The 17,751-nt window shown below is 29.0% G+C and overlaps 1 protein-coding gene across 2 annotated transcripts in view; it reads left to right on the plus strand.

Moving 5' to 3' along the window:
- Positions 1-17,751, plus strand: part of Utx (Utx histone demethylase) — a 291,681-nt gene that overhangs the window by 212,693 nt on the left and 61,237 nt on the right. For both annotated transcript variants that reach the window (XM_075377656.1, XM_075377661.1), the window contains 5 exons: positions 1,140-1,293; positions 4,887-4,982; positions 9,225-9,380; positions 14,902-15,141; positions 16,529-16,720. In XM_075377656.1, the coding sequence (XP_075233771.1) occupies positions 1,140-1,293; positions 4,887-4,982; positions 9,225-9,380; positions 14,902-15,141; positions 16,529-16,720 (838 nt within the window). The remainder of the gene's footprint in view (positions 1-1,139; positions 1,294-4,886; positions 4,983-9,224; positions 9,381-14,901; positions 15,142-16,528; positions 16,721-17,751) is intronic.

Raw genomic sequence — 17,751 nt, forward strand, 5'->3', positions numbered from 1 at the left:
CTGTAAAGCAAGATCACCCTCAGTATTTCTAGTTTTCGCATAATTAAGGTCTTATTTTTCTTAGGCATATTTATAAACGATTAAAAAATAATATTTGTAAAAAAAAGTTAACTGCACCCAACCCAAAAAATGCTCTAAACTAATGGCCAAGTAGGTATTCGGCGTCAGTAGTGTACCCCCTGTCATCAAAAGGAGCGCTAGTGCAGCATGATTACTACTGGACAGAAAATATATGTAAATAAATTATAAATTTTTTAAATTAAATTGTGTAAGCCATGCATCAGAAAAAAGCTGCTTGTTGGGAAACAATTTACTAAATCGTGGATACCAGTGTTCTTTGGTAGTTGGGTTTCAATTAACCACACATCTCAGGAATGGTCGAACTGTGACTGTACAAGACTACACTTCATTTATACTCTTACATATCATCCTCATTCATCCTCTGAAGTATTATCTGAACGGTAATTACCGGAGGCTAAACAGGAAAAAGGAAGAAGTCTATTAACAATCAATAATTAAATGAATAGTTCAGTGCTGTTCTTAACTGTATTTGAAATACAATAATATAAAATATTTGAAATATAATATTTGAAATTTAATAATGAGTAATTTGATATATGTTAAAGATGTTCCTGATGGTTTCAGGGTTAATTAACTTATTAAACTTAAAATAGAACTCAAATATTGTAACAGTGTCACAGTTTGCAATGTGCTGTGTAATTTGCATCATCTTGGTTGTTACAAATTATGCAACATACAAGTATGTTGCAAAATATACATCCAGATATTTAACAAATTTTTTAATTTTTTTCTGTATGGTAATTCTATATACTTATGAATTATGTGTTTTATTTATTGTATGTATTTTGTCAAATTCATAGATATTTATAATAAATTAATTGCATAACTTTACGTTATTTACCTAGACCTGGCCTTTGCCCATGATAAGTGTTTTGTAACATTAAATCGCCTACTTTACTTCTCACTTTTCCTTATTACAAGTACATTAATATAGTACACTGCAACTACAGTAAAATTTTTATATATATATTTTTAAAATGTTGTTGTTTTCTTTCTTCCAATGTTGTTTTTGTTTTCTTTTTTTTTCAGTGATGTATTATTGTAATATTGCTTTTCAGGAGACGTCAGCTGCCATCAATTGAGGAGGCATGGAATTTACCCATATCTGCTGAAATGTCTTCAAGACAACAGCAACAACAACAACAACAACAACAACAACAGAGTACTACACAGCAAAGAAATGGCCAAATTCCATATCAGAAATCATCAGTGGTAAATAAGTATTTGCTATAATGAATTCTTTTTTGTGGCAGTTGTACTTAATTTTAGTCATAATCAGCAGATGTTAAGACTGGCAGTAAACAATCTTTCTTAAGCATTTTCTTTTTTTTTTATGCAATTGTATATTTGGTGGCAGTCTAATGTTAAATTCTAGCATACGTTAAACGTCATTTTAAAAGGCATTTTGATTAAAGAAAGATATTAACTCCAGGATAATATTGCAAAGTTTCTGAACAGTAGTTGACAGGGACATTAAAAGTGTTCAAAGGTTTGGAAACTTATCCCAAATGTATTGTCATGCAATTTAATGAATTGTGTAACATCAGATAGAGGCTGTCAAAATGTTTTATCTAAAATCTGGAGTATATATGTGTTGCAGCAAAGTTAGTTCTTTTGTGTTTGTCGTTAAATAAAAACAATGGGATGGTTTGTGTATTTCAAGTTTTAAAAAGTAGTTAATTATGACTGAAATTTTAACTCTAGTTTTATCAGAAGGATTGAAAGTTGGATTTTTTATGATTTGGTGAAAGACATGTAACAGTTTCTGCAGTCAAAAAGTCTATTGTCGGCAAAACAAAAGCAGTCATCGCAGGTTCAAAATACATGCAAATTAAGTTTTTGTCTTCAAGGTTCATTGAGAAGTTCTTCCTTCTGTTGGTATGATGAATTCATATCTTTATTGCAACATTTCAAGATGTGGATGAAAAAGACAGAACTGTAGAAATGCCAAAAGTTGTTAATTCCCTGTGAACATGCTTACATCTCCCACAAATGATGCAGTGTTTGACAGAAAACCAAATTCTAATCATCTCATTTAATATCAGACTATTGTGACTTTGCTCTTCACCTCAAAAAATAAATTAAAATTATAACCACATTTTAATGCTGTAGAAGATATCCAAACACAATAACAGGCTGTAATAAACAGCCTTAAGGAAAAACACTTAGTTGATACACATACCACAGTGGTATACATATTTTAGAATGTGTATAATAATATTTAAGACCAATCCACATTTGAAAAACACTTTTATTTTGGTAGATGTTCTAAAGAGAATTATAAAGAATTGCTTCAAGGTAGCCTTATTTCATATTGTGTTCATTTATGAGCATACTGATTGTTGGGTAAAGTTAACAAGAAACACACAGCTTGTATTTGCCAAAAGAAATTGGACTTTATTGAAAATAAAACAAATGAACTTATGTTAGAATCATAACCTTGAAACATAAAAAGAAATTATGAAATTAACATAACTTAATGATACTGGAACCTTCCTGTCATTTATTTTTTCAAAACTCAGCTCCATTTAAAAGCATCAGCTGTTCTACTGTCTTAAATATTTTTCATCTTTTTATATTATATTTCAAAATATATGAAATAATTTATTTAAAATAAAAGCTCTAGGTTTTGCAAAGTAAACGACATTTACTGAGGTTTACTATGCTGTTAATAAAAAGCTTGTTAATGATGAGTCACTAAATTCAAACATTAAAAAATATCTACTTGAATCCTAGAATACTTGGCAGTTTTCTTACTATCATTTCTTTTCCCTACGGTCACATTCAAACTATGAAGTGGCATGGAGAATTGATCATACAAAAACCAATACTGTCTTCTAAACAATGCAAGATGGAATTAGAGAACTGCATAGAAAATAATAAAATAAATAATTTTTTCTAATTAGTAATGCTATAGTGGAATGATGCTGATAGGGCCACCAGTTACTAGGGATAGTTGCTTTATTAAGACAGTGTTTAAAATATAAAAACAAATCTGAGTTGTTTCTGTTAAACACATTAAAGGTTGTTCCTGTTAATGAGTGCAGACTGTCATTTATTCAGTGCAAATGGCTCGGTTTTCTTTGTAAGTTAGAAGAAAGAATACAATGTGTATGTGTTAGAGATAGAAGTTTGTCTTTAACATTCTATTGCCTTAAATGAATATATTTTCCATTGTTCTTGCTCAAGTTTTATTTGTTAGAAGTCTCGTGTTTGAAGTAAAAACAGACAAATTTTTTAAAAGGTTAATTCCATGATGGTTTTAAAATCGTAGATAATCAATTAAAACGCTCAAATTGTTAGAAAGCAAATTGAATATAAGTAAGCTTGTTGAGAAAAGCTGCCATTTATATTGAAAATGCTGAGAAGTATAGTTGTAACAAACCATTTAAAATTCATATCAGTGATATTTATGAGCTATGGAATTCAGTTTTTTCTTTATCATTCTGCACAATGTAGTTCTCTGTTATATTAATATGTCTGCTGGTGATAAGCAGAAGTTATGCTTGGTCAGCAGAGTGAATAAATCTTGTTTTAAATGGTTTAGGGCAGGTAATTTTCTGGGTTCATTATTCTAACAAAATTGCTAAGGAAAATTTTTTGATAATGACTTATAAGTTGTGACATTGAATTATAAAAAATACATTTTCTAATAGTAGATGACTGCATGAAACATCTTCTGTTGACTAATTACCCAACATCACCAACATGATTCAACCACTTCACATGATTTAATAAAAAATGTTTACAGTCAGAGTAATTAGTAAATTATATTTTACATGAAATAAGAAGAAAATATCTTTGTTCTCTTTAATTTAATTAGTCCCTGGGAGAGTCAACTACTTGTAACTGAGTCTGTTCAAGACTACACCTCATCAAGACTGCACATTACACATGTCATCCTTATCTCATCGGGCTGTAGGGTTTGCTTATTGTTCATTAGTTGAACAGATTGCAATGTGCACATTAGGAATAATAGTTTAAACCCACCGGGCTGGTCTAGTGGTGAACGCGAATTCCCAAATCACCTGATTTGAAAGTCGAGAATTCCAGTGTTCAAGTCCTAGTAAAGTCAGTTATTTTTATACAGAGTTGGATACTGGTGTTCTTTGGTGGTTGGGCTTCAATTAACCACACATCTCAGGAATTGTTGAACTGAGACTGTACAAGACTATACTTCATTTACACTCATACATATCATCCTCATTCATCCTCTGAAGTATTATCTGAAAGGTAATTACTGGAGGCTAAACAGGAAAAAGAAAGAAGGAATAATAATTTAAGTGTTAAGAAATTTAAGTGTATTTATTAACTTATTCTACTAATTGGATGTATTGGAATAAGCAACATTATAAAATTATTTTCTGGTTTTTTAATAGAAAAAACATGTCAGATAGATCTGTGAAAACTAAATCTGAAATAGGTATGTGTAAATTGATTTTTATTTATTTTTTTGTTGTTAAAAACCTGGTGGGGTAGTTTAATCAGAAAGTTAGTTTTGTGAGATATTTTGTATTCATTCTACGATTAGATTTATTAAAGAATTGTTTTTATTTCAATCAGCTTCTGTGCGTGTTCTCAAAGTATCAGTATTAATTTTTTTACTACTTTTTTCATCCCACAAATATATTTTCTGATGTGCATCTGTATGAGAACATAAAAGAGCAATCTGTTCATGCTATTCAGATTATGTTTCTACTGTCAATTTTTGTAGCATTAATTTCCTATTTTGCCTGTTTTCTATTAAAGAATTCTAAAGATTTGCCCTTAATATTTTATATGTTTTGCTTTCTTTGTTTTTGCAGATGGTGAATGGTTCTGGTGCTCATCATCAAGGCCCACCTCCTCCATACCCTGCACAGAGTACTGCTCCTGTAACTACAACCACAAAAAGATTCAAAGTAAGTTCTTATATTATGTCTCTTCCTTTGATTTAGCCGCAGAGTAATTAAATTATCATTACACTTTTAAAAGAGATTATTTTTCCCATTAATTACTTCACGTCTTATGAATATCACAAGACCATGTATTATTATTGCCCCTGATTGATAAACTGTAATCAACTTTTTATCTGACTTATAATACTGTGAAGAAATAATTGTGTTTCACGTAGATTGATTATATGCAATTCTTCGATTGGTCTTGCATAAGAAAAAAATTATTTATAATTTTCATGTTGTTTAGTTAGTTTTATCTTCAGTTTACAGAACAGACTATATTAAATTAAAACTTTCCATTTCTGTATAAAAGTGGGTTAGGGCTTAATTTATTTTCATTGCAATTTAAAATCAAGAGAATGATTCAACCTATTAACAAACATTTCCAAAAGATTTGATTTTCAGTCATGTGATGCACCAAGACGTGTTTTGTGAGCAATTTTTTTTTTAGGAAAATGGTAAGAACTAATTTTCTTTGACATGAATTCTGAAGCTTCTTTTCAATTAGGAAATGGAACTTTCAGTAGTGGGTCACATGTAAAGTAAAAGTAAAATTATCTACTTTATAAAATGAAAATTCATTCCAGAAAAGAAACACTTGAATTTGTCAGACTATTCAGATGGCTGAATATTATTTAAGAGATTTGGATTATATTGGAAAATGCATTGAGCTGGGTATAGTATTCATATGTTTTATAGAAAGCTGGAGAACTTAATTTTTACAATGTGCAAGAAAGTTGAAAGGAATATTGCAACAGGGTAGATTTTGTAATGGTTTTATTCAGAATTGCTTTTACAAAATATGCCTAACAGTTAGGCAGTAGAACAGTCAGAATTTACTGCAGCTTTCAGAAGCAAAGTACAACAGATAATTAAATGAGAGTTAATATTTATTATTTTGGCATTTCTTTAATTAATATAACTGATCAGCAAAAAGATATATAGAGTAAATAACAAAAATAAATAAGAAAACTGAGAGAAACTTCTTAGTTTACACCTGCTATTGGCAATTGATGTCATCAAGTCATCATTATTTCTCCTTCTTTATTGGTCTTCTAAATATTTTATTTGAGCTGAATCATTCCTGTATGTTTTATAACCAGGAAAATTGAGTTTTCCAGCAGTAGATTTGGCCTTTTATTTGCATGACTTTTTTAGCACTAATAAATTTAACTTTCTCATAAGTGAAAAGTAATGAAATCAATAAATACTTATATTTAAAAAAAAATTATAATAAGCGATCTAAATATATAATTTTTATAGTTTAAAAAAATTATAATAAACAATTTAAATATATAATTTTCATAGTTAACTGTAAAACAAATTAAGATAAATAAAAAATGATAGAAATGCATCTGACTCTTGTGTGTTGTAGTAGCATATCTTTTGTAATACATACGAGGTGCGACAATAAAGTAATGAGACTGATGTGAAAAAAAATGTTCCTTACCGTTTTAGTCATGTTTAGTGTTGTCTCCTTCAAAGTAGTTCCCCTCTGATTGCACACACAGTCCAGCGCTTCTGCCATTGATGGTAACATTTCTGGAACTCATCTTCTGTAATATCCTCCAAGACCCTCATCATAGCTTTTTTGACATCTTGTGTTGTTTGAAAATGGTGTCCCTTGACCGCCATTTTGACTCTTGGAAATAGAAAAAAGTTGCACGGAGCAATATCTGGTGAATAAGGTGGCTGTGGTAGTACTGAAATTTGTTTAGAGGTTAAAAATTGCTGTACCGACAGAGCAGTATGGGATGGCGCATTATCGTGATGCAGAATCCAATTATCACCAATGTTGGCATGGACACGAAGAACTCGTTTACGAAGTCTTTCTAAAATTTCTTTGTAGAAATATTGGTTAACTATTTGTCAGTTAACCCACTCTTTATGAACAATTCCCTTGGAATCGAAGAAGCACACAAGCATTCATTTCACTTTTGACTTTGACATGCGAGCTTTTTTGGTCTGGGTGATCCCTTTGAACACCATTGCGAACTTTGGCGTTTTGTCTCTGGATCGTATTGAAAAAACCAACCTTCATCACCAGTGATAACACAGCTCAACAAATCTGGATTGATTTCTGTTTGCTCTAACAGATCGGCTGCCACATTTTCCCATGTTTCTCGCTGTTGTTGTGTGAGATTTTTGGGGACCATTTTTGCACAAATCTTTCTCATACCAAGATCTTCAGTTAATATTAGACGAACCGTTTCTCGATTGATGTTGAGTTCTTCTGCAATCATTTTCACGAATAATCTTCGATCAGATCGTACGATTTCACGCACCCTGGTCAAGTTGACATCTGTCCGTGAGGTTGACGGTCGTCCACTGCGGTCTTCATCTTCAACATTTGTTCTGCCTTCATTAAAAAATTTTATGCCACCGAAAAACTTGAGATAACCTCCTCTCCAAAAGCCTTCTGAAGCTTACCATAAGTTGTCGTCACGTTTTCACCCAATTTAACGCAAAAAGAAATGACATACCGTTGCACAATATTTTGCGGTTTCAATTCTGTGACTAGAGACACAAACACGTGTTCACTTATTACAGCACAACTCACGACTGAGCAGTTGCATCAATGTGCCGCTTGGACTAGAAGTAGCGTATAGACCAAGGTCAAAGATGGTGTGCCTACCCCAAGCTGCAGGGTTGCCACATCTTGCAAAGAAAAATCAGTCTCATTACTTTATTGTCGCACCTCGTATGCAATCTTTGCATAAATTGTATCATTTTAAAATAAAGTTTTACTATGCCACTGACTGAATTTTAGAGAATTATGTGGAATAGTATAAAAGTTTTAGTCTTTGCTATTGCTTTGAAGATGAAGGTCAATGATCAAATTGAAACAGGTATTTGTTATCAGGTATTAGAGATGATTTTTGTAGACTTTACTTAAAAGAATTTCTGGATTATTGGAAAATTTAGGCTAAACAAGATTTCTGTCAGTAGGGTATTGTACATATTATTCTATATCATAGTCCACATATCAATAATGCAAGTAATACTGTATTATTATTGGAAAATTTAGGCTAAACAAGATTTCTGTCAGTAGGGTATTGTACATATTATTCTATATCATAGTCCACATATCAATAATGCAAGTAATACTGTATTATTTATGTGTAATGTAAACATCACTTCTTTCAGGATTTATTAGCCCTGAAAGAAAACTATTGTAAACAAATTTGACTGTTTTCTCAAAGATCCCAGTATTATTGAGTTCTCTGTTACTAAAATTAGTGAATTTGACATTTTTTTATGTAAGAAGTTTCTCTTCACAGTGTTTTAAGAGGTTACAAGTGTGCAAATAAAGTTACAGATTGGCAAATTAAAAATTACTCTGAATCTTTTACTATCATCTATTAAAAGAAATGCATTTAAATTGTCTTTGCTTTTAAATCTATGTCATTTCCTCACAGATTTGTCAAATTCACTGGTCAGAGAATTCAGTAGTTAAAAAATAGTGATAGGTATAACTGTTTTTAAAGAAAATGTTCCATCACTTGATTCTTACAACTATAAAAAATCCAGTCCTTGAATTTTGGTCAAATTAAATTTAAAGTATAAGTTTCATTAAAATAAGTCTCATTCAGTTTAAAGTGATACCTTATTCTTTCTTTAATGAAGATAAATACAATTTGCTGTATGTGTTACTTGTAGCTGTTTTTTAAAATTATCTGCATATAAAAAATTATAGTAGGTTAATAAGTTTAGCGTTACCGTTAGAATGGTTGTTCATCGTTAAGATCAGATCAGTGTAGGAGATATCTACAAGGTGGTGATGAAGGGGTCAACTATTTAAAAAGGAGAGAATAATTACATATTTATAATCTTTAAGAGTTACTTTATATCATAATCTTTAAAAGGTCCTAATATAATTGTGAAAATTCTTGTGATAGTGTTTCATATTAAAAAAAAATCCCAGTTATTATCTCCACTGAGTAATATTTAAAACATTTATTTATTTAATCATGAAAATAAGTCACACCATTGTGTAACTTGGCAAAATTCTTTGCATGGGTATGAGAAATTAAAAAAAAAAATGCGTTAATACAAAGAAGATTCACATTTTGAGAGATTCTTATGCTGTTCAAGATGTGATTGTAGACCTGTTCTAAATTAAAAAATTTTATTTTTCTTCTTGTTTTTAATATATTGTTACCAAACGTGTGTCGCTAGCTAATATGATGGGGATTTTTATTACAGCCAGGAGAGGAGGTTAGTCCACCAAGGGTTGCAGGTGGAGTAAATCCAGTATCTCAATCTGTACAAAGACCAGCTGCTCCTTATTTAACTCAGCAACAGTTACAGATGCTGCAATTTCTGCAGCAAAATGCTGCCAGCCTCACAGTACAACAGCAGGTAAAAATAATACTTTGATAACAGATTATAATTCTTAGTTATTCCAATATTAGATAAATTTTTCATATTAAAATTTAAGTCATAATGCAATCAAATTATAATAAAAGAAAAAAAATGGCTCCAGCTAATTTTTTTTTAATCAAAATGGTAGCTTAGAAATAGTTACTGAAACTTTATTATATTTAATATTAAAAAAAATATAAATTATTACACAAATTATTTGTAATATGATTTTATTATTATTTAACTAAAAAGAGGATTTAACTGCTTGAAAAATTTAGAAAAAGAAACAAATTTTTTAAAATTAAATTATTTATTTCAATTTTGTTTATTTTAGGAGAACAATGTACTTTTTCATTTTACTAGAGTTGTGTTTAAACAGTTTGTACGTTGAAGTATTTTTTAAGTTTACAATTCATTAACTGGGAAGAGTGTATAGTACACTTATGTATTTATAAGTAAGATTTTCAATAAATTTACATTTTCTACTTGATAATAAAAGTAAACTTTTCTGATGAAGTTATAAAGCATCAATAAAAAAATTTTGATTTCTGAAGCTCAACTTTTTCTTCACATTAGTCATTGCACATTTAGAAAATATACTCTTTTGGAGTTCAGAATACCCATTGTGATGGAGTGGAATGAAATGTTACATTCTTGTAATGAGTAGTGAATACTGATAGTAGTAGATATTCTATCATTGCACATTATGAAGCTCGCAGCTTTAATGTATGGTGCTTGTCCAGATAAATTCAGTAAACAATAATAAAATTATATTAATAATGATTTAAAGTTAGTATTACATTAATTTCAGAAGTTAAATTGCTTCATTAGAGGAAGTAAGGTGTGATTAAAAAATACATATATATATATATATAATTGTAATTCACGTTATGCAATATGATTTCTTATTCTTTATTTAATATTTTATCATTAAATTACTTTAAACTTTTAAATATTACATTTTAATTTATTATACTTTGTTGATTCTTATCAGAAATTTAATTTCAAAACTAATATTTAAAACGAAACTATTTTCAACAGTTAACTGAAATCCGGGTTTAAAAAAATAATAAATTTATGTAAATATAACCTTCCAGTCTCCATTGAAGAGAATTTGCACTTCACACAATTAGTCTACACAGCTAACCTACAGCTCCCAATTTCTGACATTTTCTATGTGTAAAAGTTATACTGAATTATATGTAGAGGAATAAAATAAATGAATTATATGTAGAGTATATTTTTCATGTGGTTGTGACATATAGATACAAATGGTGTTAAAATTATTTTTGATTTGTTTAATAAGTGTCTTGCATTCCTACATACAAATAAATAAATAAAATATCAGCATTCAAAAATACTATTCAGTTATAAGAAAATATCCACTTTTAGCTATCTACTACAATGATCTGCCTGCCCTCTATTACTGAGGATAGACAGTGTTATGCTGTAATCTTATCTAAATCACAAAATCCATAAATCTAAAGAAACTGAAGTTATTAGCAACTTAATTAGTTTTAATTTTTTCTGTTTATTTGAGGAATTTATCGAATTTATGGACTTTTTTTAGATTGTAATAAATCTTCAAAATCTAATCATTAGTCTTGATTATTTTTAATTATATCTTAATTTATTATTCAGTGTAGGCTAAAGTGACGGTATAAACAATGTAATAGGAATTACAAGTTACTCTGATTTTTGATAATGGCTTTTATAGCCATTATCAAATATTTCAATATCCCACCCCAGACTTACTGGAGAAAATGAGTTGTGAGGTAGTATTCCTGTTTCCTTTTTTACTGAGGTGAATATCCAAGTTACTGAAATTCTAGTGGTACTCAACCACTCAAGTAACAATATTTCATCTTCATTAGGATGTTGGTTATAGTGAATATAATTTCTCAGAGAATGTAACTTGGACTGGTGCCACTTGTACCTCAGGTGCATCCATTGCAGCCATATAGCAACAAATTGGTATATGTGATCTGATACATTAGTATATATACTGCCTCATCTCAGTAAGGAAAATTATAATTACATGATTACAGTAGTATATTGATATTTTACCAATATTATTAAATGAAACTAGTTTATAAAATATAATAATTTTTGAAACATTGTTGCCTTTTTTACACTTAAGAAACTTTTATGTCTTCATTCTATATAAAGAATTCAAGAGAAGAATAAAGTAAAATATGAAGAATATAATATATTTTGTTATGTATAATAGAATATATAGTTTATATATTGTAATCTTTTATTAATGCCCAAAATCAGCTTTCTGTTGTCTGCAATCTTGAATCACCTGCATAATTTTTGAAAGATTATTTTATTTAGGTAGTTTGTTAGCCTATCAAATGATTTGATTAATATTGACAAAAGTCTCATTTGCAAAGTCACAGTTACCAATTGTGAAGATTACATTCTAAGAAAATCTTTTACATTTATATTTTTTGAGGAAAAGTAAAAAAAAATAAAGGGAAATCTTTATTTCCCTCCTAATAACATTTCTCACAACATGGACTGTTCTGCTATAAATCTCATAGCTTTATGTTATTTGTGCATTGGAAGTATTGTTCATTTTTAGCTGTTTGTGGTTATGTCAATTTAAAATTAGTGCTCCTTTACTCAATTACAATAAGGAACAGATGAAACCGGTGATAAGGGTTTTCTGCTTAGAAGAAGTGAAACAAGTAGAGATTATTTGTAGAACGGGGTTATCTCCTGAAAAGTAATTTAATAATAGACACAGAATTACATCAGTATTATATGTATACTGACTTTCAGTTAAAAAAATCCTTATCTTTCAAACTGAACAAAAAGTCTGGGATGTTATGACATAACAGACCCAACATTAATCTGTTTTTTCTGGTTATCATTGCCTATTTATACATAATATTGTTACACATAATTAAATTAAAAAATTTGAATAATTAAATTAATTATTATTTAATTTTTCATGTTATACTTTAATATTTTTGTGTCGTGTGGATATCTGTAACATATTAATTGATAATACATAAGTTAAATGAATAATTAATTTATAGATATTTAAAAAAATTGAAAGGAAACACAGCTTGATTTAATGGTTTCCACCTTCTCTCTCAGAATTTGTTTATATTCTATTAATAATTGTTATTTTTTGCTCTTCTTTGCTTTTTACTTTATTTCTTATGAGTATTCCAGAAGTCTCCAGGTATCCCATGCAGCTTTCTGGATTTAGGAACTGTATGAGCTGTGTTCCTTGTTTGTAATGTGTGAGTGAGGTGTAGTCTTGTACAGACTCGGGGCGACAATACCTGGGATATACCTGAGAAACCCAACCACCAAAGAACACCATTATCCATGCTCTAGTATTCAAATATGAATAAAAGCAATTACCTTTATTAGAATTTGAACCTGAGAACTCTCGACTTTAAAATCAGAATATTTACAAAGATGAGTTTTACCTCTAGACCAACCTGGTTGGTTGTTGTTTGCCATTTGTTGTGGTACAAGACATGTTAACATTAATTTAATCCATAAATTATAATGGAAAGATATGTAGGTTGCATATTTTTAATTCTTACAGGTGCTTTTATTCAATTCATTTAACTTTTGATAGCCGTTATCAATACAAACTGTGTATATATATTTTTACCCATCATCATCTTTTATCTGAGCACTTATTAAACTAAAAGCCACACAAAATATATATATATATATAAGCCAACAAAATATATCAACTGTTGATTGTGTTAGTGGCAATAGCATATATAGAACTAGCTAGTTCTTTACTTACAGTATTTTTAATCACAGAAATTCATATTTTTTGTTTACAAAAAACATAAAACATTTAAAATTAAAGATAAAACTGTAAATTTTAATAAAGTATGTTTATATTTATATTGCTTAAATATTTTGGTGGTATTTCTTCATTATTTTCAGTAAAAACAACTGTCATGATCTGTCGTCTTTTCAAAAACATGTGAAACAGATTTTTACATTTATTGTGGTTTTACTTTTAATTAAAAAACTGCGTTTAACACACTGATTTAATAGAATAAATTGTTCCTTATTTTATTTAATGTAAAAAAAAGAAATCATCTTGAACATAAAGTCAGGGATGTTGTTATGCAAAATAAATAATTCTATATTTCTGTAATAATTTTGATAGATTATAAATGAATATTTTTTGGAACTAGTTTAATTTTCTGTCTGTTCTGTAATAATGTCAGCTAAACTTCTAAGTGAAAGATTAAGTGTGGGATATATTTAATGGCTGAATCTAACTCTGTCATCAGTCAAAACATTAATTTCACCTTTAGAGTCAACGAATTACAGAAAGCAAGCATTATCATTTCTGTATTTTTATGATGTAAATATTTAAAAAAAATATAGCAAAAAAAAGAGATAATAAGATATATATATATATATATATACACATATATATTTATGTTTGTGGATGATGATTTAATTAAAATATAATACAATTGCAATCTAACAGTTGGTAACAATGACAATAGAATTAAAGGAAGAAACTACAATTTAGAGTAGATTATTCTAGTACTGTACAGCACAAGTACATGTACTTTAAAATATTATTTAAACTATGAAAATGGAAAAATATTACAATTTCCAAAACAACATGAAATTATTAAAAATAAGATTTAATGTTATAAAAATAGAATTTAATACAAACTGAAAATGTAGGATTCTGCAAAAATTAGTTATTGAAAATTATTAATAAGTGGTCTGAGAGGATCTGGATTGGTTAGTGATTACGAAATAGAGAGAAAAAAATAAAACAGCACATCAACATTATTCAAAGTTAGTTAAATTTATAATTATACCAGTAACGCAAGAAGAGTTTATGCATCAACTATAATAAAGGAAAACAATACGGCAAATAACATTTATGCTACAAGAATAGAAGACTTAACTGAGAATAATTGAATAAACATTACATTCACAAAATAAAAAAAAAACAGGGATTCCAACACAATTAATTTACAGCACGAAAAAACATAGCACGACCAGTCTTACCGAGCACAACATTTTACTTAAACAATAATCTAATTTTAATTTTTTATATATTATATCCAACAATACAGAAACAGCCGCGAGAGGTAAGTAAAAAATTAAATAAAGTCTTTAGATAATTTAAATCTTGTAAAAAGCTTGACCTGACAATTTATTGATAACAAAAAAGAACAATGTACACAGCACCAAAACTAACACACCAACGCAGGAAGAGAACAGACCCACAAAACAGCTGACATCGTCATTCGCACACAGGTCGGAATTGTTATAATAAACAACCTTGGGTTATGATGTTTATAACACCATTCACTGACTTGTTGACAAACCCTAGCCTGTTATTGTGAAATTGGCAAAACTGTGGTTTTTTGAACAACTTGTGTCTGCGACCTTGACCAAAAACTGAACAATAAGGTAAATCTAACTTACTGAATTATTTAAATATTAAAAAAAAAATATATATATATTTATTGTTGAAGAGAAACCATTTATGTTCTAGAACATGTTACAACAACTACAACATCAATTCAGATTAATGCAACAACATCAACAGCAGTTGCGTCTACAACAGCAGCAACAGCAACAACGACCTTCTAGTGTAGGAGTGGTTCCAGTTGCTAGTAGGCAACAAAGCCCTTCTGCTGCTCCTACTGGAGTTATGACATCAAGTGCAACACAATATGGAAACAGATATCAAGCTTCTCAGACATCTGTCATTAAAGCATACCCTCAACAGCAGGTATATATTATAAAATAGCTCCTGACTATATAAATTCTTTGTAAGGTACGCTGGAAGTTTGACATTTAAGAAAATAACTTTTTTTTTATTAATTCATTATTTTAAAATTTCTTTTGAGTTACGTGTTAGTTTTTTTTCTTAATTATATCAATCTTTGAAAGTACTATTAGATTATGAAATAGAAGGAAATTACTTCTATTTCCTTATAAAAGTAACCCCTTCAATTTTTGTATTCTTTGTGTTGATGTCTTGAATGTATTATAAACCATTTTATGATGAAATACTTTGTACATTTCTTTATTGTATAATAACAATATTTATTCATATGATGAAATACTATGTGCATTCCTTTATTATGTAATAACAATATTTTTTCATGGTAATGATATTTACTGCATCCTCAATTTTCTAATTTATGTATTCAATCTTTTGTCTTCTGCAGTTAGTCTGCCTCTAGTCCCAAATTAAGTAAACATGAGGGTTTTAATAAGGGACCTAAAACAGTTAAGTTTCTTTGAAAGATTCAGCTATTCATTTTTCTCTTCCCAATTTGTGTTAAAACTTCTTAATTTCAAATTTTATAAATCCACCTGATTTTCAACAACCTTTTAATACTACATTTCAAATACCTCTTATCTTTATTTATTTTATGTTTCTTGTTTTCCTATTGTTTATATTTCAGTATTATAAATCACTATGCTTCACAAAAATACTTTTTTCTGCTGTGGTACAAGTGTATGTACTTTAAAATTTATTCTGAGTACCAGAGTGACTTTCCCTTATACCCTTGATCTTTCTGAAACTAACTGTTATCTTTCACCGCATATTTTATTCAAATGCCAACTATCCTAATGAAAATTATAGATTCATAAATATTAAGTGTGATAGTTCTCATTTATGCCTGCTCTTGCTTTCTTCAGTTTGATATCAATTACACATATTAAAAATTTGAAGGCACTTATTAAGTCTATACATATACATACACTTGTGTATGTATATGTAAGTAGTGTATGTATATGTAAGTAGTAGTCTATTTAGCCATATATCTCATAAATAGCTGATCTATTCATTCCATATTCAGAAAATAAAAATTCTTATTTTATTTATCTGCCCTTTCAGATTCTATAATACATTCTGTAGCTGCAAATCAATATATATTTTGTATAAGATAAATAAAATTTGAATTGAATCGGCAAATGGTCTGCATAAGTAAATGACTATTTATCTGATGTAATGGTTTTTGTCTTAAATATAATGATTTTTTTTTTTAACATTTCCAGTGTTTTTATTTTATAAAATGGAAAATAAAATTACTTTTTCTTGAAATTTCATATGTGGCAACTGTATTCATTTAATATAATTATTTCAAACTATATGCTTTTTATAGGCTACACAGACTTCATTCAACACAGATGGCAACAGTTTACCATCAGGAGGTTTACAGCAGCAACAAGTGCAGTTCAAAACCAGCATCAGTAATGGTGGTCACACTAATAACAGTGGAACCACTGGTAGTACACAATTTCAGTATCAGTATGCTTCACAGTCGGGGCCTTCTCAACCATCTGTATATACACATGTGAGTACCATTTTTTGTCATATTGTTTTTTTTTTTTTTGTTTATATCTGTCTGATTAATTAATATTTATTTTTCAAACAGGAAGACTATTCTTTAATATTAATCAATAAAATTAATGTTGTAGGATACAGGAAAGACTCTTTTTAGTTTGTAGATGAAGCAAAAATGTTGATATAGATGATGTTAAAATATTTAATACATTTTTTTAATGGATATTGCTTACAAAATTCCTTTCTTGTGAAAGTCTTCAGGAACATCTATATAAAATTCATTTCAGATTACATTCTCAATTATGTTTATTCTCATCAAACTTCTCAAGGGAATTGATGGACAAACCACTGTCAGTAAAGTCTGCAGCATGATAATATTAAATAATGAGTGTAATTAGTACTTCAGTTTTTTATGGATATTTTTTGAGTGTATTTTTGTATGATTTCCTATGAATTTTGCCTTATTGTAGTTTTTGAATTAGCTGATTAAAGATGGGCTTGATCCTAAGAAATACAAATTGTCAAGGTTTATTACTCTGAGAAACTATATAGGCGTATGTTAAAGTTGTAGACCCAGCGATAGATGCAGATTTCTTCAAAAGTGCTCATTTAAAAAAAAACTTTTTTTTAAGAATTGATTTCTTTTATAATTGTCATTGTAACTTTTGCAATAAGACAGGTGGCTTCTCATTACACGCTGCTAAAGAGAGTAATATTATAACAGATGCAGGAAAGCTAGTAGTGGATGAAGAGTAATGTAGTTTAAGAAAGGGAATAGGAACTAGGGACATGATAAAATAATTCTGTTGAAAATAATGTTTGAATTAAATAAGTGTATACATGTTTTACTGATTAGGAGTGAATTGAAGAAAACTGATGAAAATATTGGAAAGTGCTGCATTAATTTGGAGAGAGTTTAAGAAGGAATAGAAGATGAAGAAATAGAAAATATAATGCAAGGGAGAGGGTTAAGGCAAATGTATAGCACGACACCGACTCTTTAATATTTGTTAGCTGATAATGGAAATGCAGAAGACAACG

This window comes from Lycorma delicatula, chromosome 1 (genome assembly GCF_047948215.1).
Source record: "Lycorma delicatula isolate Av1 chromosome 1, ASM4794821v1, whole genome shotgun sequence".
Taxonomy (NCBI): domain Eukaryota; kingdom Metazoa; phylum Arthropoda; class Insecta; order Hemiptera; family Fulgoridae; genus Lycorma; species Lycorma delicatula.